General features: G+C 37.9%; 2 protein-coding genes and 1 pseudogene across 2 annotated transcripts; all 3 read right to left on the minus strand.

The window, feature by feature from the left end:
- Nucleotides 1–580: 580 nt before the first annotated feature.
- LOC148723051 (uncharacterized) lies at nucleotides 581–2,757 on the minus strand. The gene is made up of 2 exons (XM_088732145.1): nucleotides 2,588–2,757; nucleotides 581–2,491 (listed from the first exon to the last, which is right to left on the minus strand). Exons 1-2 carry the CDS (start codon nucleotides 2,705–2,707, stop codon nucleotides 2,198–2,200), a joined length of 414 nt encoding a protein of 137 aa, XP_088588271.1. The 5' UTR covers nucleotides 2,708–2,757; the 3' UTR covers nucleotides 581–2,197.
- A 2,644-nt stretch (nucleotides 2,758–5,401) lies between these two features.
- On the minus strand, nucleotides 5,402–7,879 carry LOC148723052 (uncharacterized; annotated as a pseudogene).
- Nucleotides 7,880–8,818: 939 nt separating this feature from the next.
- Nucleotides 8,819–16,912, minus strand: LOC111319250 (uncharacterized). The gene is made up of 7 exons (XM_022922058.2): nucleotides 16,770–16,912; nucleotides 14,069–14,515; nucleotides 12,998–13,036; nucleotides 11,942–12,100; nucleotides 11,446–11,616; nucleotides 10,259–10,752; nucleotides 8,819–9,785 (listed from the first exon to the last, which is right to left on the minus strand). The coding sequence occupies exons 1-7, from the start codon at nucleotides 16,855–16,857 to the stop codon at nucleotides 9,606–9,608; spliced, it is 1,578 nt and encodes a 525-aa protein (XP_022777793.2). The 5' UTR covers nucleotides 16,858–16,912; the 3' UTR covers nucleotides 8,819–9,605.
- Between the last annotated feature and the right edge of the window lie 5,338 nt (nucleotides 16,913–22,250).

A 22,250-nucleotide genomic window follows, 5' to 3' on the forward strand; every position in this document is an offset into this window, starting at 1 on the left:
CCTAGGAGGCTGGGCGGTTTGAGTGTTAAAGGTGCACTGAAAAATAGCATTACATAGAAACAAAATGGGAAGATACGGGCCTCTCGGGGACAAAACTTAAATTAATCTAAGCTTACCTAGCTTTCCTAGCCTGTTTACTACGTCTTTGAGTGTATCGAATGCTTGCGATCCCTCTGTAGCGATGTTTTCAAGTCCTGCCATAGACTTCTTTTGTGATGCTGCACAAATCTATTCAATAATGACAATTTGTTATGTTTTTCTCCTCGTGTTCATAATTCTCTGCTTTTCTCATTTAGAGCTTTTGCTCTTTGAAATCCACACCTTCATCTGCCTTAAGTAATTTTTAGTTAAGCAAGCCGAAGAAGTAGTTAAACTGAGAAACATGATTCAATGAATATAATGATATGTTGATGATATCTAAGTGAGATAACACAATAAAAAAACCCCAAAAGTTCTCTTTCTTTTTTCGCTTTTCTTCTTTTTTTGAATCATGATTGTTTTCCTGACAGTACTGCTGATATAAGTCCACAATCCTTGAACCACGACCAAAGGGACGACGACGACGTCAAGTAATCGCAAAGGGTCTGGAACGAGGACGTCGTTTTTAGCGGAAAAATTAAACTTAAGCAGTGAAGTTGCTCAAGGACGACGACGCCTGAAATTTTGTTTATTCTCGCTTCTTCAGTATAAGAAATTACATCGTTCATAGACGTCCAAAACCTTCTTCTCACTCATGGATCAAATTTCTACATATATATCGAAAGTTGGAGTAGGTTATTCAATTCTTGAACATCAACAATCCAAGGAACCAAGGAATTATTAAGCTTTAGCTTTATTTACAGTAATTTACGCATCGCAAAAGTTTAAAATATTTAATTTTACGCAAGTTGCTTGAGATTTAAATTCAGTTCTAAGTGTTGCTGATATAAACAAACCTATTTTGCACAAGGTTTGTCTGATTTTCAACTGCTTTAGCCTGATATGTTCTACCTTTGATGCTCCTTCCTTTGGCGAGCAAACGACGTAAGTCTGTCAATTTAATCAATGCAAGCTAGCGATCGGCACAGATAGCAGTCGTCGCGCTTCACCCAAGAATACTATTTTTTCCCGGGTGATTTTGTCGGAATAATTTTTATGGCTGTAAATCTATATGAAACATTTTGAAAATAGATTCGGAAAACCTGACAGGTATTCAAGCTCATGTTAACACACCGTTCTGAAGAATTCTTTGTTGTTAAAGCGTCTCGATTGAAGAACAACAACACGCAAAATTTTAAGTAGCAATAATCCGGCAGTTCCATACACAGCTTTTGACGGAACACAGAGGTGTATTAAACTGCCATTTAAAACTTTTCATTCAATGAAAATGATAAACAGCACTCTCTCATAAAATATACTCAAATAAATTTAAACCTTACGTGGTCGCTTTCACCGCTTGACTTCACATCTGTTAAGCGGAGGAAGGAATATGAGTTGGTGGGTTTTCGAATTTTATTTGTTTAGAAAACTGAACAGGGTTGTTTAAATGAAACGAAGAAGCGAATACAAACTCCAACCGGTCATAGACTGTCTAAAAACTGACCATAAACGCGCACCTTTAGATAAGAAAAACTGCTTTGAAGTTCGGAAGTTCACGACGACGTGAAACAGGTCCTTCTGAAGTCGCCGACGACAAGACGACGACGGAATTCTTGGTTCGCGCTTGCGCAATGACGTTCTTCCTACTTCCGATCGTCGTCCTCCGTTCGTCGTCGTGGTTGCGTAAGCTCCGTATTAACTGTCCTAACCACGTTTGGAATCTCCATCTTCTCTCCATTCGACAATTTTAGCGTTTTTGTTCCGTACACAACATCTTTACGAAATTTGGTCTGCTGATAGAATATAGAAAATGGTCTACTTTGCTTGGATCCAGTCTTGCTCGTGTAATGCTCTCCATCTCTGCCACTGGCTTACCAACCCCCACCTTAGCGGCGGGCCTTCTTGCCTCATCTATAGCCCAAATGCTTAATTCAAGAATAAGCAGCTGAAGTTGTGCTTTAGTGTAATCGTTTACAAATACTGACAGGGTTTGCCTTTTAGTAAACCAACTGTTGGCCTCTTCGTACAATTTAGTCAGGCGCGATATTTCGCCAACATCAGTATCTGCGCTCTTTTGCCTCTCTTTTTTCTCCATGTAATTCATCAACTCTGAAAGTAGTTAACTGGCTTGCCCTGGAGCAAGGCAATCCAGAGCCACTTCAACGATCTCTTTCCCCTTCTGTCTGTAATATCTCTGTGCGCTTGGTGAAGCTTCTTTCCAAGTAATACTCAACTGACGAACCACTGGATCTACTCTACCACGAGCACATGGAGCTGAGCGGATAAACTCATTCAACGCTTTCAGCCAAGATTTGACACATGGAGTAGAACACCATTCGTATGAAATGTCTTCTTCTGGCAATGACCCACTTAGAGGACTACCAGTGCTCACTTCATGTTCATTACACTCACCCTAGAAAAATGAACAGCGATGCAGATGATTGATATCTGTGAACTAATATTTCGTTTATGTTGTGTTAAATCAATGCATGAGTGAAAATAAACTTACCGCACACTCATCCACAAGTTGATTTTCTCTAATGTTTATGAAATCGTCCAATTTATTGGTAGGGTTTGAATCCAAAGGAGCTGCCTGTTCCTGAAGACGTAATAATGATAATTCAGTCATTTACATTACTGCTACTAGACGAACCTCGAGGTCAACCCCATTCGGAAATAGAAGAATCAGGATAGAAAGAAAAGAAAATAGTGAAAAAAAAAAATGATTTCAAAAGAGGTATTCAAAATTTCATTGAAATAAGGTGAATGTTATTCATATTAGATGGCTGTAGATGTGCGTGGAGAATTTTAAACCGTAATTTCGTTGTTATAAAAGGATAACCAATAGCCAAATACCGTTCAACGGATTCTAGGAGAAGCGTCCCTGAAAGGAAACTCACCACATGGTTTTTAAGATCGCCATGAGAAGGATTCTCGACATCCCCTGTGTGTTTGGATGTCACCTGGTAAATGTCAAAAATATTAATAATATTACAAATAGAGAACGAAGGAAAGAAAGAAAACAAATAAATGAATAAATAAGGGGAAAAAAGAAAGAAAGAAAGAATTGAAGTAACGAACGAATTGACGAACGCACATACAGGAGAATGAATGAAGGAAAAAAAAATATGTGAATCAGCGATCAAGTGGGCGAGTAAAGAATTCAAGAAATGAAAGAATGAGTGGATTGGTGAGATGGATCCCAGCTGATGGATCCCAGCTGATCCTGATCTGAGCTATATATATAAATTCATAATGTAATACTTTTTAAGCTGTAACTGCCTGATTTTCTTGTAAAACTTAAGGGTAAGACACCATGGGATCGAACTAGTAACCACGGCGATTTTAGTTGTTTCCTCATAATTCAGACTGCTGCAAAATAAAAGAAAAAAAAAAGAATCGGGAGACCAACTAAACCACTTTTGAGGTTGATATATACTCACCTGAGGTATTTGTGTTTCTCTTTTCCCTCTTTCTTCTAAATGTAATGTTCTACACGTAATGCATATACCTAGTTTTTAAAAAACAGAATGAGACAGTATTGGAAAAAAAAGAAAGAAGAAAGAGGGAAGCTGAGAAAACCACATAGTTGATAAATATCTGATCCAATGGGCACGAGAACTCCCCAGTAAACTTAAATCTCTTTTGAAATGTCCAACGAAATCCCTCTTTCAGGCTTAGCTCTGCTTCGGCCGTGAAGGGGATGATGGCATTTTGAAACTGGTCTACTCGAATTCCAGATAGTACCAAAAAATTTCTCTGAGCGGGAGACAGATTGTGAGCGTTTCACCATCTTCATCAAATAACCCAGCTCTCAAAAGTATGAGCTGCCATTCACCTTTGATGTTTGCTTGAGATGTTTTCAGCCGTTGGAGGTGACTGGTTATATCTCTCCTGCAACTACGGAGTGGCACGTACTCTTTGATGTTACGATAGTGCTTCGAATTGCCACATGGTATGGACGAGTGTTTTGAAAACGAGCAAGTTAGACTTGCAGCCATAGAAGAAAATGTTAGGCCAGCATACGACCCTGTCTTCTACAATATAGGTTAACAACTTCGTGTAAGAATTCAAATGTTTTTGCAGCTGTACTGAACTTTCGCGCTTTCCCGCCAAAGCAATTTACATAGTGGAAAATCGCAGACCGCTTGATTTGCGAGCTCGAAACAAAGATGGCGGTAAGGAAATGAACACATGAACACATGTTTGTAAGTCGTAGTTTCAATCGCTTTATAAGACGAATGAAGATGCTCGAAAAATATATTTTCCGTCCTTCAAGCGAAAGAAATAGCAGTTTTTAAATGAAAGTTACTTGTGATCGTTCTAATGGCGGGAAAATATTCACGAGACAGGTTGTGGCTGTTCTCCAGCTACACGCTGAAATAACATCATTTCGTCGAAAAAAGAAGACTTTTTACAGGGATTACAGCGGAAAAAGTAGTCCCTTTTTGCCTTTCTCAGCTATAGAGGTATGATTTTTAAGTGACATGTTGTGCTTTTGAGCGATCACTTAAGTATCCCGTTCCGTATATTTTTTGGCTCTTTTTGTTAAAACGATTGTGTTGGCCCATAGTTTGTCATAGTTCTGAGGCTGAAGTGTACATAATTTGACAATACCCAGATTTTTGAAAGCGTACAAAAAAACTCTAGTTCATTCTCTTAACAGAACCTACATTAGATTCATTGTAAGGTTTGCGAGAAATTTGAGATATAATTTTAAAAGTGAAATATTTTTCTAGCTTCTAGAAAAGCGCTGAACTGCCCTTCGGTTAGTACACGGTCACCAGAGGTAAAAAGCCTCAATCTTTCTGGTTTATACGTGTAGTGGAAGTTAAATCATTCATCTCGGCCGCCGGCTACTCATTTATCACTCACGTCGTAAATTACTTGTGACCAAGTCATCTAAACTTCAGGAATTTTCGGCCTTCTATAACAGTAAAAATTGTCTCCCGAGGGGTTCCCCCCTCGTATACACAAAGGAAAGGAGCTTGGACTCCAATCATAACATATTTGAAAAAAGTGTACTCAAGTATACTTACACACAGAATATTAGCCAATTCTGTGATCTAGCCTGTAGCACCCTCTGCATGGTTTTGCTTGGTTTTCTCATGGAAAGCCTCTTAAAAAACACTGATCTCATAAAGAACACCACTGTAATAATAAAACTACTCACAAAATTAGGCTGCAAAGGTAGTGTCATTTCCAAAATCAATTCTGAAAACTCCTTTATAGACACTTGACTGTGCAGGAAAAACTTTTCAGCAAGGTCCATTAATTTAAAATGGAAGCCCACAGACGGTCTCTCAGGTGAACCTGGCCAGAACTAACTACGCACCAAAGTAACCGCTTGACTTTTACAGTCACAGACGGCGACTTCCTTGAGGTGCTGGTTACCTATATGTAGAAACAAAATAGCAAAGGATGCACATATATACACAAAAACATTGAAGTTAAAATGGTAAATCATTGAACGGATAGTACAGAACCAACACTGTGCAAAAATATTTGTCTTCAAAACCTCTGACAATTGCAAACGTTTTGAAACCTTGCTTAACTTTGCATTCGAAAGCCAACATTGCGCAAGCTTTGACTTTGTGTCCAACTTACCGAAGGCATCTACTAGTTTGAACCATTTGTGGATTCTTGAAGAGCAAGAATGGCCGGATTCAATCACACCATGATTAGGAAACAATGGAATGAATCTGTTATCCTTTAAAGAAATTGAAACAGGACAGTCAGTTGATAAATTTGTCCTTGTTTTTTAAATACATGTAATACTGCGTACGTGTCATCAATGCAAAACTTTGCTAATAGAGATTACAAAACAGTGTGTTAATCTAAATACAAACGTTAAAACGGATATGACAAATATACACTAGTGTTTAATTCAACGTCATCAGACCTTAGCAATCATATGACAAAATTATGAAAGAGTAATAAAATTAAGCATGTTTTCGAAGTGTTACGCTTTACTCAATATTTCGACTTTATGTGAAGAAAAGCTTCCTTCTTGTGTGAAACTGAACACCAAGAGCAAAGTGCATTGAACTTCAAAAAAGGTTTCCTTCAGTACGCCCTTGCGCGAAACGCCGATTTCGAACTTATCCCTCTACAAAGCCGTTATCGCTGGTCAGTAATACTTATTTTTTCGGGGCCAAAAGTTTCTAAAGAAACTGTGGTGCTGCGTCGGTGGGGGTAACAAGATAATTGGTTATATAAACTAAGTTGATATTGTAAATTGGCCACCGTAACGAGTGAAAAAGCTGACGTTTCAAGCGTTAGCCCTTCGTCAGAGCGAATGGAGGAATTGTAAGTTGTATGTGGTTTATATGCAGAAACCGGAGCTACGCCATTGGTGGGAACAGGGCAACGAGAAAAGCACGAATAAACTAGCGGAATGAAAAGCGTTCGTTGATATCTGTGGGATTAAGAGTGCCGATTTCAAAGATTGACTTTTGTTCAAGAGTTCTGCGGCTTTCCGTGTTGCCTAAATGTAAGGAAACACCGCAGACTGCCATATGTTGTTTAGAATGATTAGGTAAATGAAAGTGTCTAGCGACTGGTTTAGATGCGTCCTTGTCATTTCTTTCCACGTCGCGAAGGTGTTCTCGGAATCGGTCACCTAGTCGTCTTCCTGTTTCGCCGATGTATAACTTTTTGCAATAAGTGCAAGTTTTGCAATAGATAACATTGGCGGAGGAGCACTTGAAGTGATCGGTGATCTTAATGGATCGCTTGGGTCCCGATATTTTCTGAGTGATGTGAATGAAGGGAAAAGGTTTGCATCGTGCGCGAGCGCATTTAAAAGTGCCGGGTTGGTCATTAGTTTGGAATGAACTTCTGACCAAAAAGATTGCCAATGTTTTTGTCGCGTTTGAATGAAATAAGGGGACGTTGCGAAAAGATAGTGCCAGTCTCTGGATCGTTTTAAAGTAATTTGAAGTTTTTTAAGAATAATGGATTTAACTGAGTGGTTGTGAGGGTGAAATGTGAGAGTGAATGGAGTGCGGTCGGAATTTTCCTTCTGTGACGTTTGTAGTGCTGACTGTCGATCAATAAGTTGGGCGCGGTGATGACCCGCTTGAACGACAGAAACAGGGTAACCAAGTTTTTCGAAAAACTGGTCCATTGACTCTGATTTGTGGGAAAAATCAGAGTCATCAGTACATAAACGACGAAGTCTTAAAAACTGAGAGAAGGGGATGGAATTCTTAACATGAGATGGATGCGAAGATGAATACAGCAAGTAACTATGTGAGTCTGTAGGTTTGTAATACACACTAGTGGATAAACCGTTGCCTTCAATTGAAACTTTGATATCTAAAAAGGATAAAGAATTGTCGGAAATCTCCCAGGTATATTTTAGAGCCGGGTGAAAAGAATTGACTGCGGTTATGAATTAAGTAAGTTCCTCTCTGGAAGAGAAGGTAGCACCGATACGGTCGTCGATGTAGCGACCGTAGAGTTCAGATTTGGGGCCAGTGTATTGGCAAAAAAATTGGTGTTCAACAAAGCCTAGGACAAGATCATGATTGGCATGGCTGGGTCCCATTTTGGTACCCATAACTACGCCCTTCGTTTGTTTGAAAAAGTTGTCCCCGAATGAAAAACAATTAAGTGTGAGTACTAGTTGAACTAAGCGAAGTAGGGTTTCAGACATTAGGAGGGACAGTGTAAAGAGGTGTAGTGTCCATGATGAAAATAAGTTTGTTTTGTCCAAGAAAATTAAAGTTGCGAAACATTTGAAGAGCGTGTTGGCTTTCTTTGATATACGAGGTAACGTTTTGAGGATAGGAGCCATAATTTTGTCTAAATAGCTGGAAATGAGTTCGGTAGGGCAACTACAAGCCAAGACAATGGGCCGACCTGGGTTGTTAGGTTGTGAATTTTAGGTAAAAAGTAAATACAAGAAGTTTTAGGAGTGGGTATGATGAGATTTTTGGCAATGGCCGGCAATTCTTGTTTAGCTATGAGTTCGTTAATCGTATTTTCGACGATGTTTTGAGTAATGGAAGTAAGATCTTTTTGAACCTTTTGATAAAAAGAGGTGTCAGAGAGTTGCCGCAAAGCTTCTTTTTGGTAGAGGTCGGTCCGCCAAAAAACTACTGCGCCGCCCTTGTCGGACGCTTTAATAACAGTGTATTTACATTTTTTCAAGTATTTTTAGTGCCGACCACTCTTCAGAGGAATGATTGGTACTACGATTGAAATGAAGTTTGTGAATATCGTGGCGACATTTTTTGATGAAAAAGTCTAACGATGCGAACTGGTCCTCTTGGGGAGTCCATTTTGACTTTCGACTCTGAAGTGTTTCGAAAGTTTCATCCACACAACCACTCAGTTAGATCCATTATTCTTAAAAACTTCAAATTACTTTAAAACGATCCAGAGACTAGCACTATCTTCTCGCAACCTCCACTTATTTTATTCAAACGCGACAAAAACATTGACAATCATTTTGGTCAGAAATTCATTCCAAGCTAATGACCAACCCGGCACTTTTAAATGCGCTCGCGCACGATGCAAACCTTTTCCCTTCATTCACATCGCTCAGAAAATATCGGGACCCAAGCGATCCATTAAGATCCCCGATCAATTCAAGTGCACCTTCCGCCAATGTTATGTATTGCATAACTTGCACTTATTGCAAAAAGTTATACATCGGCGAAACAGGAAGACGACTAGGTGACCGATTCCGAGAACACCTTCGCGACGTGGAAATAAATGACAAGGACGCATCTAAACCAGTCGCTAGACACTTTCATTTACCTAATCATTCTAAACAACATATGGCAGTCTGCTGTCTTTCCTTACATTTAGAGAACACGGAAAGCCGCAAAACTCTTGAACAAAAGTCAATCTTTCAAATCGGCACTCTTAGTCCCACAGGCATCAATGGACGCTTTTCATTCCACTAATTTATTCCTGTTTTTCTCGTTACCATGTTCCCACCAATGGCGTAGCTCCGGTTTCTGCATATAAAACCACATGCAACCCACAATATTCCTCCATTCGCTATGACGCAGGGCTAACCCTCGTAACGTCAGCTTTTTTATTCGTTACGGTGGCCAATTTACAATTTCAAGTTAGTTGATAGAACTTATTTTTTCGGCTTTTCCAAGTTACTTAAAGTGAATCATCCTCTTATTATGGTACACAACTGTTGGTGTTGTTACAATCACCATGAAACCAATAGATTCCATCAAAATAGACTGGTATTTGTAATGATAAAACAATTGATCATTGACAACTGTTTCCACAACAACGATATGTAATCATTATAATCATTTTCTTTACGTTTTGAGTTAACTTTTTTTATGTATATACACCGAATCGAAATATGGCATCCAATTCGAATTCCAATTGTTCGTTCTGGACTTACTAGCCTCTCGCACATGTGATAATCCTTTTGTGTTTGGACGTGAAGACGAGGCTAGTCAGTCTAAAATAATGGTAATTCAAATTGGACGCCATATTTCGATACGGTGAATCATCAATTCATTTCTAGGATTGGAAACGAGCCGAGTTCACCAATGCTCCCCTTCCTTTGTTTCCTCCAGATTCTGCTCTAATATCTTCACATTTGCTGTCTTGACATGATCGATTTGGGCGTATACTGTCTGGGTCTGTTCTTTGACAAACTTGGCGCTGTTTTCTCGGGAGAGGACCAGATCTGCGTACACAAGACCGCGGTAGGGAGGGGGCATCTAGATCAAACATAGGAAATTAATAATATCTTATAGTCAATTCGCGAAACCAGTAACACTGTATAACGATATCAACCAAATTGGCTATACAAAACAAAACAAAACAATTAACAAAACAAAACAAAGCAAAACAAATACAAAACAAAAAACAAAACAAAACAAACAAATCAAAACAAAACAAACAAATCAAAACAAATACAAAAAAAAAAAGACAAAAAGAAAAAAAGGGAAGAATACGGACCGCAAAAGTTTACAAACGAATATGATAATATGATAAGCTTACAGGATCAGTCTTGCCCTGTTACGATTTCGCCTAAACTTTTGTTTTAGCCGTGATTTGTTTTTGATTTTATACATTTGTTTGTCTGCTAGTTTAGATATACATGTGCAGTTTTGAGAAGACCCTTTAGTTACCTCATAAAAACAAGTCCAGATAGACAAATGTGGTCTGAATTTGTGAAATGTATTATTACCTGTGGCGGTTTCTTCTTCTTGACTGTCTTGTCAACAGCTGTGTACAAGTACTCAGTGTTCCCACCAGTCTGAAGTGTCTCGCTCTCCGTAGCAGTGTCTCGCTCCCCTAAGCTGGCTGTGCCTTTTCTGTCTTTGTGAACAACAGCATAAACATGATCCTTGCTTTCTTCTTTTTCACTGCATAATATGGGTGGCTGCTTTATTCCTCTCTCGCCACTGACCAACGCTGTGTTGTCTCGTGCTTGTTCCTGAAAATCTGAATGCCCTCCACCCACTGACATTGACTTAGCCTTATCAATGTTATCAACCTGACATTCTTTTTGGCAGTCGCTAGCTGTTTCGTAGGTGGCCAACTCAGATTCCGTTCGTGAAAGGGTCAGGTGTACGGTAAGCTCAGCGGAGCTCTGTGTTTGATGAACAAGTACAGGATCATCGATCGATTGCCGTTCGGATGTCGAAGGCATCTCCTTGGAGCAAGTTACACGATCTTTGTCTGAACATGGTCTACATCAGGGAGAAAATGAAAGGTAAGTCAGATCTTACATATTAAATTGCAAGTATTTCTTTCATCTTTACCCTTATAGAGCTCAGCACATTTTTGTCCCCAACTGTTCTAATCTATATATTTCTTTCATGCCGTTAACTGTTTAATTACTCCTCCTCCTTCTTTTGTTTCGTACAAGGTCAGACCAAAAACTCTTGCATTTTTTGGTGACTTCATAAAATCAGAGAGAATAAAAACCCCAACCCTTCTTCCGCTGTGTTTTTCTTTCTTTTTCCTCTTTTATTTATTCAGCAAAAAAAACTAATTCACAATATAAATACAAGACTACTCACAGTCATGTTAGTTCCGCGAAAAGTCCGGAATATGTTGTTCACCATAAAATGTCACCATTTTCGATGTCGTTGGAATTCATTACACCAAAAAAAGAAAAGAAAAGTGAACTGAAAGGAATCATGAGAAAGCAACTTTTTCATAATGCAGCATTTCTGAAGTGTACTTACCGCATGTAAGAGAAAAAAAAAGCTCGCACCATCAATTCAGATCTTATAAAGGATAGTGCTGTTAAGTGAGCAATTAAGTACTGGGTAATAAGAGATGATATTCGCCAGGACAAAACATTTAAACCTGTGGCCACAAAAGCGAAAAAAATCAAAAAATCAAAATGGAGTGTCGGACACCTACATTTTATATCTTGCTTCCGATGTCGCCGAAAAAACAATAATCCGAACACTGCCATAAGGCCTAGAATGAAAATGGCAAGTAGCACTATCACAATAACCACCACGTTGGGCTTGGTAACATCGACATCTTTTCCCAGTGGAGATTCATTGTTTGTATTCCAGGACGTTATCCCTTTTAAAAATTAAAAACAATTAAACCCTTTAATGAAATTATTAAATATAGCTATCGTATCGTTATTAGAAAGATAAAAAAAAGTGATAAAAAAGTGGAATTGCAGTACAATATTGTTTAATGTTAAAAACTTTTTTCGAAAACTCTGTCCATTGGAATGCTATTGGGATGAATTATCGAGTATACACAAAATGCTTTAATAATAATGATTCAATGAATGCTGATAATTTTTCCATGATTGAAGGCACTAGACATATAAGACGTGAACAAACATCACACGAAACTGATACTCCATAGATATTTTATAGATGATAGACCTACTTACACGATGAAGTTACACCTTTTGTGGAAACATAAAACGTGGATCGGTTTTGTGCTGTCGGTGATGTTTCTTTAGAATATGGAAATGTATGAGTTATCAGCGTAGGTTTGGGCATCTCCTTAATCCCTGAAGTTTCTAATACTTGGGATCCAGTGGTGGATCCTGCAGTAAAAGGCGTAAAGAAGAGTAAAAGTATTAATCCACCCACTATTTAGCATTCTCTAATTATCAACTTATTTCTTCCTATTTTCCATATAGTTACCTGTTACAAGATGAATCGTATATTTTACTCACCGGCTTTGTCGCTGAGGAAACGAAAAGAGATTATTGCCAAAAGAATTGTCAATTAGCGTCAGTTGGGATTACTTTGTCATTGAAACAAGGCTCTTTATATCTTTCCTGTATTCAAAGTGCACCTAGCCCTAAATTTTTTTTTCCCTTTAAAAAAATCTTCATGCTTTGGTGAGTATCTTTTCGAAAAAAAATTTGGATTTGGTCAAATCCTTGAATTTTTTTGCCCCGTTGAGGCACGGAAAATCGCATTAAAATCACCGCCATTTTGACTCACGACCGCGATTCAAGGATCAAGAGTCTGGCGATTAATGTGACGTCACTTCGAGAACCCAGCAATCTATATTTCGCGCCATTTTGCCCAGTTCACTGGTTATGTTTGGTAGGTTAGATCGATATGGGTCGCAAATATGCCGCAGAATGAATCTAGTGCTAGAAAGGCTTTCGCAGGTCGAAGACTGGCTAAGAATTCCTTGAGCGTCTTCTCGAAGTGACGTCACAATTCTACTCTGCCCAGATCCCCATTTACGCTGTCGAGGTTCATTCGGATCTCGACTTCAACAGGGCATAAAAAAAAATAAGAGTTTAACCAAATCCAACAATTTTTTCGAAGAAATACTAACCAAAGCAGGAAGATTTTTTTAAGGGAAAAAAAATAATTAGGGGTCAGATGCACTTTAAGTAATTTTGTTAATTATGTTATTTTTTGACTGATCATGACTTGCTCTCTTAGGCCCATTTTTGAATGGCTGTTACTCAAATCGTTACCTCGTGCAGAAGTAATCGTAGACGTTACAGTCCTCTTCCCTAAGGAACAAAAGAAAAATATCTCTGTGAATACTTATTTACCACAAGGTTGTCCAGCCCTGAGAAAAGTCATAACAGCAAACTTGTAAAATTACAACATTTTTTTTTAACGTGTGTTTGTTATCACCAATCAGCTGCTGATGCGTAATTCGCCTTTCGCACCACTCGACCAGGTTGAGGATGAATGGTATAGCGTTCGCCATTTTCAACCCAAGGTCGAATTATGTCCGGTAACAAGAATGCAGTATTCGTTTAGCTTGCAGAAAGCGACATTCGAAATTTGGAGGTGGAAGAAAACCAACTACGAAAAGAAAAACCAAAAATTACTGGACTTTGTTAATGGCTTTTTTCCCGGCTAAGGACGAAAATTAACAACTGAAAAAAAACTTCCACAGGTTGATTTTGGCCGTCTACCTGAGCATATTTCTTTTGTAGATAGCTGAGAATGAAATGTTGTGAATCGAAAGCTACGCCCATTTTTGGTTTCTATAATTATTCAACACATTTTTTCACCTTGAAGCTTATCGCCCAAACACTTTGCAACTGTTTTCTGCAGACTGGACTCATTATTTAGGTCGACTTCACTTGTTTGTAAAGGCCTATTCTGTTTACACAATAAAATGGTTATACATGATTGCTTGTAGCTTGTGGAACTTATTTTCTCGTTTTCGACTGGATATCACCCGTTCTACGACCTTGCTCTTATCCAATGCCTAATTTGTTTGATGTTTGTTTTGATTTGTTTTTAACACTTTTGTTTTGGTTCGGTCATACCGTTGTTTTTTTTTTTTTTGTTTTTGTTTTTTTTGCTTTTTTTTTGGTTGTTGTTTTTTATCTAGGATCCATATCCTTAAGGGTAGCCCCACACACATCATCGAGTGTAGTGCGGCAGAATGTTAGATAGTACAAAAATATGTCTTATAGTCGCGATACGAGGAAAAGAAATTGACTTCGCACGTGTCTGGGTGCTTTCAAAGGCTTATTATTAAATGTTTGCTTTCTTCATACTTTAGGTTGAGAATGAGGACGTACTATTAGGTCTATTAACGTAACATCCATTAGTCCCCTCGCATATGTATCCTGATATTTTCGTTTCTTCTGTGCAGCTTATATCATTGTAGCGCCCATAATCGTTTCGATAATCTTTGTACATTTGCACGCAGTTCTCTGGTTTTGAGTCATTGCTGGGTTGTTGTTTTGCCCATGGCCAAGTTCCACGAGATGCGTTCACTGTGCTGTTATCACTAACCCATCGCCACTTTCGGGATGATCTATCTTTCCTCAAGCCTATAAAGTATTCACCGGTTTGCCACTTTTTATCAGTAATGGCGTTCTTCAAAAATTCCCATTCATCGCAAGTTTCAATGGAAACAAGGTCACATCCGGCCTTTGTGCACCTTTCTCTACTTTGAATCCACGAGTAACCTGCTGCATTGCTCCGATAAAAAGCATAACTAGAACCATTCCTCTTCATGTGACCTAAGTGTAAAATTCAACATACATGTAATTCAATAGTGTATCTCCTAATCATTAGTCACTGCTGCTGTTTAGACCAGCTTTCCGACAAAGGAAAAAGCAGGAACGAAGTACACGGGTTCTATAGGTAGAAGATTACATAAAAAGCCTTTTTGCGTATTTTTTTTCATGGCTCTCTATTCATTGCCAACAGCTTCCTCAAAATTTTATTTTGATTAAGATATAAAATACAGGGTCGTAGCCGGGATAATTCCAGAGGTTCGCACAATTTTCCAAACCACCCCCCTCCCCCCTTCCCCCCTCATTCCTTCTCGGCCTTCAAGACTTAAACCTTTTTTTCAGGGGACTTGATTAAAGGCGAGGGTATGTTGCAAGCTTAGCGATTTTACTGTATACGAATAACAACTAACGCGCAATGTTTTTGTAACCCTATTCGGTTATTTGACTTTAGCACCTCAAAGACAATTGCTGAATATTTATAAGCCAACCGGTTTGTAGTATCTCAGAATTTTATTTAAAAATGAGTGATATTTTTTTTACCGCTCTGTGACACATGTAAAATCACCCACGTTGACGTAATTGCAGCCTAGTTAAGTTTCACTTAATTAATTCTCGCACTTCTTACAAATGTACACAAAATGATCAATCTATACATCTAGTGCTTTAAGAACTATAAACCCTAAGTCCAAGGCTATGTAAGAAGATAACTGTGGTCAGCTTTCATTGAAATCGTCGTTTTTCTTTAAACGCAAAGAGCCAATCTTCTATCTTTTGTACCGGCGAAGTCGGAAAAAACCTTATTAAAGTCTATTTCCTTGTGTTTATGAACATGCATTACTGATACCGAGGAAAATGTGGCATCTGACATACGCTCCGAGATGGCGTCTTAAGCCTCTTTATGTTGCTAAAGCTTCTTTCTGCAGCACACATAGTTTTGGTTATTTTTACTGCTAGATATAGCATGCGTGGTAACGAGGTGCATAGGGACTCGATCTTGAAGTCTCTAGGCGTTAGAACGTCCTTATGAGCCTTGAAAGAGCACTGAGGTAATGAAAAATGGCAGACGAGATTTTAAATACGACGAATAAATTAATATCAAATTTATTTTACGCTGAACGTCAGACTTGATCCACAGTGGAAAAACTGATGAAATGATCAACAAGTCAAACTTTGCACGATATATCCACGTGCCATTTTAATTTTTGCACATTTACCTAGAAATTCCTCCGCGACGAAGAATGTATATCTTAAATTGTATATTGTTTTCATCAAGTGAAGGTGTCACTAACTTCACTGTTTGCGCCTTCAATTCCTCTACTTCGCTTACGAGCAAAAGAAAAGACATTGTTGGTGAGCTAATTTTTCGGTCAGAAACGAAGGTCTAATACGACCATGACACGAGAATAGTTCAATTATGCAATATTGGTGCCGTGGCAAGTTCTTTTTGGGGTAATACTTGACATAATAAAAATATGTGAATGTTTGTTTGTCTGTTTGTTTGTTTGATTTTTTTTTATGAATGGACATCAGCCTGGTAAAGTTTTATTTTCATATATATGCGTGACTATAAATAACGTCCATCAAAACGAGTTTCAATTTTTTTCTTGAAAGCGGAAATAAAAAACTCATAATTCAAGCTCTCTGAACCCAGGGCAGTACTATATAAATAATATTTATATTCCTTTGTTGCAACTATCAATTTGTTAAGTTGATCCTAAGGCGACTTATGTCGCAGATGCTTAAAAACCAAGAGTTTTACTATCGCTTATCTGAAAGCAAAAATTAACAGTGGTGGTCTAAAGTCAAGTGCCATACTTAAAAATGACCAAAAAAAAAAAAAAAATGAGGAAAAGAAAGGATATGAAACAAAAAACAAACCAAAAGGAGACAAGATAGAAAAATTCTAAAGTCATATTATACTTTATACTATGCCTTAGTTTATTCTTATTCATTTTCATTATAAGACACTGTAAGCATGTTGTGGATGCTATTGGCGCCTTTGAGAACCTACCTGTCTATTACAATCTTTGCTCTCATATCATCGAATTGATTAACTGTAAATTCAAGATGAATGAAGTAGATCATTGCATATGGCCTGTTAATTGTAATGTGTGGAAAACTTTCACAGCCAAGGAGAACCCCAATTTACTAGTATAGAGAATGCAATTTTTTCTTACAGCATGTTTTTTATCGTCAGCAATAAGGCAGATACGGCTTAAAAAGATTATGAAGTATGAAGCTAATAATTATAACTAACCATTTGGCGTATCAACATCAGCATTTATGTATATGGTTACACTTAGCACAAGTATAGCAGAAAATACCACAGAATTGGATTTTTCCATTCCAAAAGCAGATGTTTCCCGCAATACGCACAACTATCAAAAGCGAAATTTTTAGACAACTGCGGTATCATGTGGATATCAGACGCTTCAGTTCTACCCTGACATGCGGTCTGTGCCAAGACGAGGCTGTCACCACTAAACAGATGTACGAGCATCGAGCACGTATGAATGTCGCAAATGCAAACTAACGTTGAGAAAGTGAAAACAATAAGGTCCATGTTAGCCTCTAGTGACATTATTCTTGACCGGCATGATCCCTTCAAACCTTGTTCAGCTCAATATCTCACTGCAATCATGGAGTTTTCTTGTCCCCTGATGACCTGTTTACTACAGACACAGCACGACGCGGAATATTGGCGAAAGCATAGTGAATACAAAAACCAAAGTTATAAGTACCCTGCAATGCCCCAATTCCAAAGAAAGGGTATTTATTTCTTGATGTATTTAACCGAACCTCTCATTTTTATCCTTTAGTTTCATAGTTTTAGCGAATCTATTAGGAAACATATGTAAACGCTTAGAATTGTTGTAGACCATTTTGAAGGATTGATATTTCGAGTATTTTAGGTTTACCTTTTGTTTTATTAAGTCTCGCCTTTTGCGTCTACGATGTTATTTTGATGAATCCATAGTTTTGTTCATTTATTTTTAGTGTGTGCTTGAACTTGGCCCAGTTCTTACCTTGCTAGACATTTTAATCCCTTGCTATGGTTGAGGATAACTAGATTGCTAGGTGGTCATGTTTGGGTTGGTAAAACTGACCTTGAGTTTTTACCCACACTGAATATCCTGTTTTGGAAATTCCCACGATCAGCTAACCCAAACATGTCTGTGATTTCTGTATTTAATACTGGGGCACTCCTTGCTGAAAGCAGTAGAAATAAGCAGTCGAGAAAGAGAGAGAAAATTAGCTGTAGTAGAAGCAGCAGTATAGGAGAATAAAGAAGAAAATTACAGAGTCTCAGTACCTCTTGTTAATTCGCCAAGCGAGTGGTAAAACCCCCGCAACAGAATTAACACGTCTTGAAAAGGAAAAAAAAATTCTTACGAAAGACATTTCAAAACCGTTTAAAATGTGATCCTGCTTACCCTCGATAACGGCCTTCTTATTTCGCGTTTCTCCTGCATTGTAGATTCAAAGAAAAGTTTTCAGCCTTGATCTTAAAATTAATTACATGCATATGCAATTCCACCTTGTCGAAAGTCGTTTGAGTTTGCTTCTGTGAGGCTTGGTGGTTGAAGCCAAAGCAAAACAAACCAAATTAGTTCTCTGCAAAATCTTCCACCGGTTTATTTTTATTATGATTTCTGAAGTGGCGACGCATGATTTACTTTGCAATGTATATTTTTGGCCCATCTGATTATTATTTGTTGAATCAACGACTGAGTGTTGTTATCATAATGATATGATGAGAAACACGCTCAAGCTGGATTGACGGCCTCAAAGGAAGCTCAGTTCTATTATAGGCAGTTGTGGTTGACCCAAGGAATCCTTTGATTTGCATCAGTTTCTTTCATTTTATAAAAATCAATGCATTCTAAGCGTAATCTACGTTTTTCCTCTTAGAGAGCTTATAGCAATTGGATTTTGCATTCAAGAAAACAGTTCTTTGGTTCTTTTCTCTCCTTTATTCCACAACTACCTGTAGAACTTCATAAGCATAATTATATTCTTTTAATTAGTCTGAGTTGTTTCAGAGATTTCTGAGACTTCCTTAAGCATTTTCCGTTCGAGAAGGAAGTTTCGTGTTAAATAAAACTGAACGTTTCGTTTAAGCGTGGATTCGGACAAAATGTTTTCCATTTTGGCACGTAGTTAATGCAGATGCTACTGTTAGAAATAGATGGAGATTATTACTACAGCCAAGCTTGTTAAATAACATTTTTTCAGTTATCCATTCCGTTTCGTTTGTTTGTTTTCTTTTGTTGAATAAGTGTCCAAGGATTGAGTCAATGGTGGTCTTAAGCTGAAAAACATTGAATTCGCATATCAATCAAGATTGTCTTTCATCGCCCCTTCCTAATATCAAGATAAACGACTCAAAGAGGTCCTCAGAAGCCAAACGATTGCAGTAAACTCGGCTGAAACAATCTCTTCCGAGCAAGTATATTGTTACCAGTTATTGGCGTGAGTTATTTAAGATTGTAAAGCTTTGCCGAGGAAACTTCCAGATTCACTCTGGCGATAAATTTATTACTGCATTACTGTCCAAAACACATGCGCGTTTCCCTTGTTCTGACGGCTACGTGAATTACGATTAGTGCTTAAGTGCCTGATACCTATATTATAACGCGCTTCAAGATAAGCGCGTTATAATATAGGTATCATATAGGTATCGTTATAATATAGGTATAATATATCATCATAGGTATCGCGTTATAATATAGGTATAGGTATGTTTCTCTCACAATAAGTTTGAGCTTATTGTGAGAGAAATCTGATAGTGAGAATGGATAAGTCGTGTGCGGAAACATATTATGGGAACAGCCCTACTGGCAGGCATAATACTTCAGTAAAATAAAGGTTCTAGATCTGGTCTTCCAGATAAGTCTGATTACCGATGACAGAGAATGGATTTTACTTGAAAAAATTCGAATTCATCCAACGTAATTAATTGGTTAACTCTATAAACAGAATCGAATGCTTCTTCTAGCCTCTACTTCATAACCGGTATGTATGAGAGAAAGAAAAAAACAGGACACATTCCGATACCTGGGTTTAATTTTCGACTGTATAACGCAGATGGCCCAATCGAGCAGATATCTCAATAGCACTCCAGCGCATGGGCTATGCCTATAAAAATTATTCCCTTTGATTTTACTGCCAGATCTTTAGAGCTGGAATTATAATCAACTTGAAAGGAGATGATACTCGGAGTATGTGATTGTCCAAAAGAACTGGCTAGGCGTGGAACTCAGTAACTACGAAAATTATTTCAAGAAAAATTTAGTAGGCAAAGGGAAACAGGCAATGTTCAAGACAGAATATACAAGCATGTTCTCCCTCAAAATAGAAGCTATTGTGTATATTATCATTTAAACAATTCGCAAGGCGCGTGAAAAAGATGTATACAGACAGCTTGCTGTGTGTCACGTGGGATGTTTTCTTTTGAGTGGTCTCTGGTTTGGACTTTATGAATAAATATGGTTCCCTTCTTCAGTCTCATCGCCAATTAAATTAAAACGAAGACTTATCCTACTGGAGGTAATGTTGATATTGTCGGATATCACCAAGTTTTAGCTGGGGAAATATTTCAATTGGTTACGTGATGCGTTTAAAGATGTCGCCCACGAGCAAAAATATTTTATGGATCAAAAATGTAGATATACTTCTGTATTTCTGTGGAGTATTATTTTGTGAAAACACGATAACCCTGAAACAAAAACTATTTCAGCCTGCTCCAGTATCTACAAAGAAAACATAGTTTCCCATGTTTCTAGGACTTAAATATCAAATTTCTCTTCAAATTCCTCGTCCACCTAAAGTTGTTTGATGCACATGTGCGTATAATTTCATAATCCGCGGTAGGAGCTAGAGTTAAACTAACTTTCTTGAATGCTCTGATGGTGTCTTGATTTGCCAGGTTTCAGTAGCTCAACACTTTTCTAGCAAGCCACGCATACATGGGCGTAATTAGCCCACAACTGTTGTTATTTGTTTCTTGTTGAAATACGCCGATTGGGGAAAAAACCGGAGGTCGCATGGAAACGAGGCTTAAGGGCCCTTCGGTCTTCGCGTCTCCTGGCGGAAAATACAAACTCTATAAACAATCACTCTCGAAAAAGTTTTAAGATGGAGCAATTAAATAGTGAAAATATCAAATCGACACCCGAAAATATACCGGGAGCCTCGTTCAAAGATTCAGAAATCTGTAAGTTACCTGTAAACCAGTTAAGATTCTGGTTAAAATGTAGGGGAGTAAACCAAGGCAGTAACAAAAAAGTCCTTTACAAAAGGTAAGCATAACTATAAGGTGAATGTTTTCTTAACTTAAGCTTAATAAACTGATTTCAAACATAGGACAAAATTTATTTCTTTCGTGATCCACAGAGTGAAGAACCTTTATGCTATACCTGAACTAAGAGATAAAGTTTATGATCCAGACCCACACAAAGTTTATGAACCCCGTCCATTGAAATTGAGAAAGTTAGACCCTGAGGCTGCTGAAAAATTCAGAGAACACTGTCAGAGTTAACCAAAGTGTTCCCTTTGGAAAGATGATTCCTAATGCATCTGATATTATACTTGTGAATTCTCTAATTGGAACTGTTGCTAAAAGATCTTTCCAACACATATGAATGAAAGATTTTACCATCACATCTGCTTCCTCTACATCTACATACAGTAGTACATATACTTCTGCTCTCCAACCAAATCCATGTATAACAAACACAACAGTGTCTCAAATCAATTTAACAAACACAGCCAACAATACAGACATGGTAGTTGATATGACTACCAATCAGTTTCAAGATCAGTTTTTCAGCTTTGGTGAGAGTACCTCTGTCCTGCAACCAAAACCATGGACTTCCAGTCCTTCATGACCAACCAGTTTATTCATTTTTTCTGCATACTGAAAAATGGGGAGTTCCTCATTTTCAATTCATCTTTTATGGCTTTTGTTTGCATACCCTGAGTGAACCTTAAAACATCTTTAATAGTTTTTGTAGGGGAAGTATTAGTTTTGTGTGCACAGGCCACTCTGTGACATTTGGATGCTGTTATTCTTCCAAATCTATGATCAAACCAGTTTTGGATGTTAGACTGTCCTTTGGTCTCAGCTTCAGTTTTTCAAATTTCCTTGTCTTCAATGAGCAGTTTTTTCTTGATTGCTAAACATCTGTCAGGTATTTGATCCAGGGTGAAGGGTTGATCTATCAAATGATTTGTGTTCAAGTTTAGATCAGTTACTGTATCTGTGTTTTTGACTGGGTTTGTTGGATTGGCTTGAGATAGGAATGTATTTGTGACACATGGGTTTGGTTGCAGAGCAGAGGTACTCTTACCAAGGCTGAAGAACTGAAACTGATTTGTAGTCATGTCAACTACGATGCCTGTATTGTTGGCTGGGTTTGTTAAATTGATTTGAGACACTGTTGTGTTTGTTATACATGGATTTAGTTGGAGAGCAGAAGTATATGTACTACTGTATGTAAATGTAGAAGAAGCAGATGTGATGGTAAAATCTTTCATTCATATGTGTTGGAAAGATCGTTTAGCAACAGTTCCACTTAGAGAATTCACAAGTTTAAAATCAGAAGCATTAGGAATCATCTTTCCAAAGGGAACACTTTGCTTAACTCTGACAGTGTTCTCTTTGAATTTTTCAGCAGCCTCGGGGTCTAATTTGTGTGGGTTACAAAAAAATGGTGTCACGATCCAACTTTTAAAA

This window comes from Stylophora pistillata, chromosome 9 (assembly GCF_964205215.1).
Source record: "Stylophora pistillata chromosome 9, jaStyPist1.2, whole genome shotgun sequence".
NCBI lineage: Eukaryota > Metazoa > Cnidaria > Anthozoa > Scleractinia > Pocilloporidae > Stylophora > Stylophora pistillata.

Bases quoted from the DNA above. Each gene is read 5' to 3' on its own strand.
- LOC148723051 (XM_088732145.1), bottom strand. From the start codon at position 2,707: ATGACTGAATTATCATTATTACGTCTTCAGGAACAGGCAGCTCCTTTG. The intron at 2,492-2,587 runs GTAAGTTTATTT...TCATTTTTCTAG, and splicing joins AACTTGTGGATGAGTGTGCG to GGTGAGTGTAATGAACATGA.
- LOC111319250 (XM_022922058.2), bottom strand. From the start codon at position 16,857: ATGGAAAAATCCAATTCTGTGGTATTTTCTGCTATACTTGTGCTAAGT. The intron at 12,101-12,997 runs GTAACGATTTGA...CTTTTACTGCAG, and splicing joins TACGATTACTTCTGCACGAG to GATCCACCACTGGATCCCAA. The intron at 10,753-11,445 runs GTAGGTGTCCGA...GACCATGTTCAG, and splicing joins TCGGAAGCAAGATATAAAAT to ACAAAGATCGTGTAACTTGC.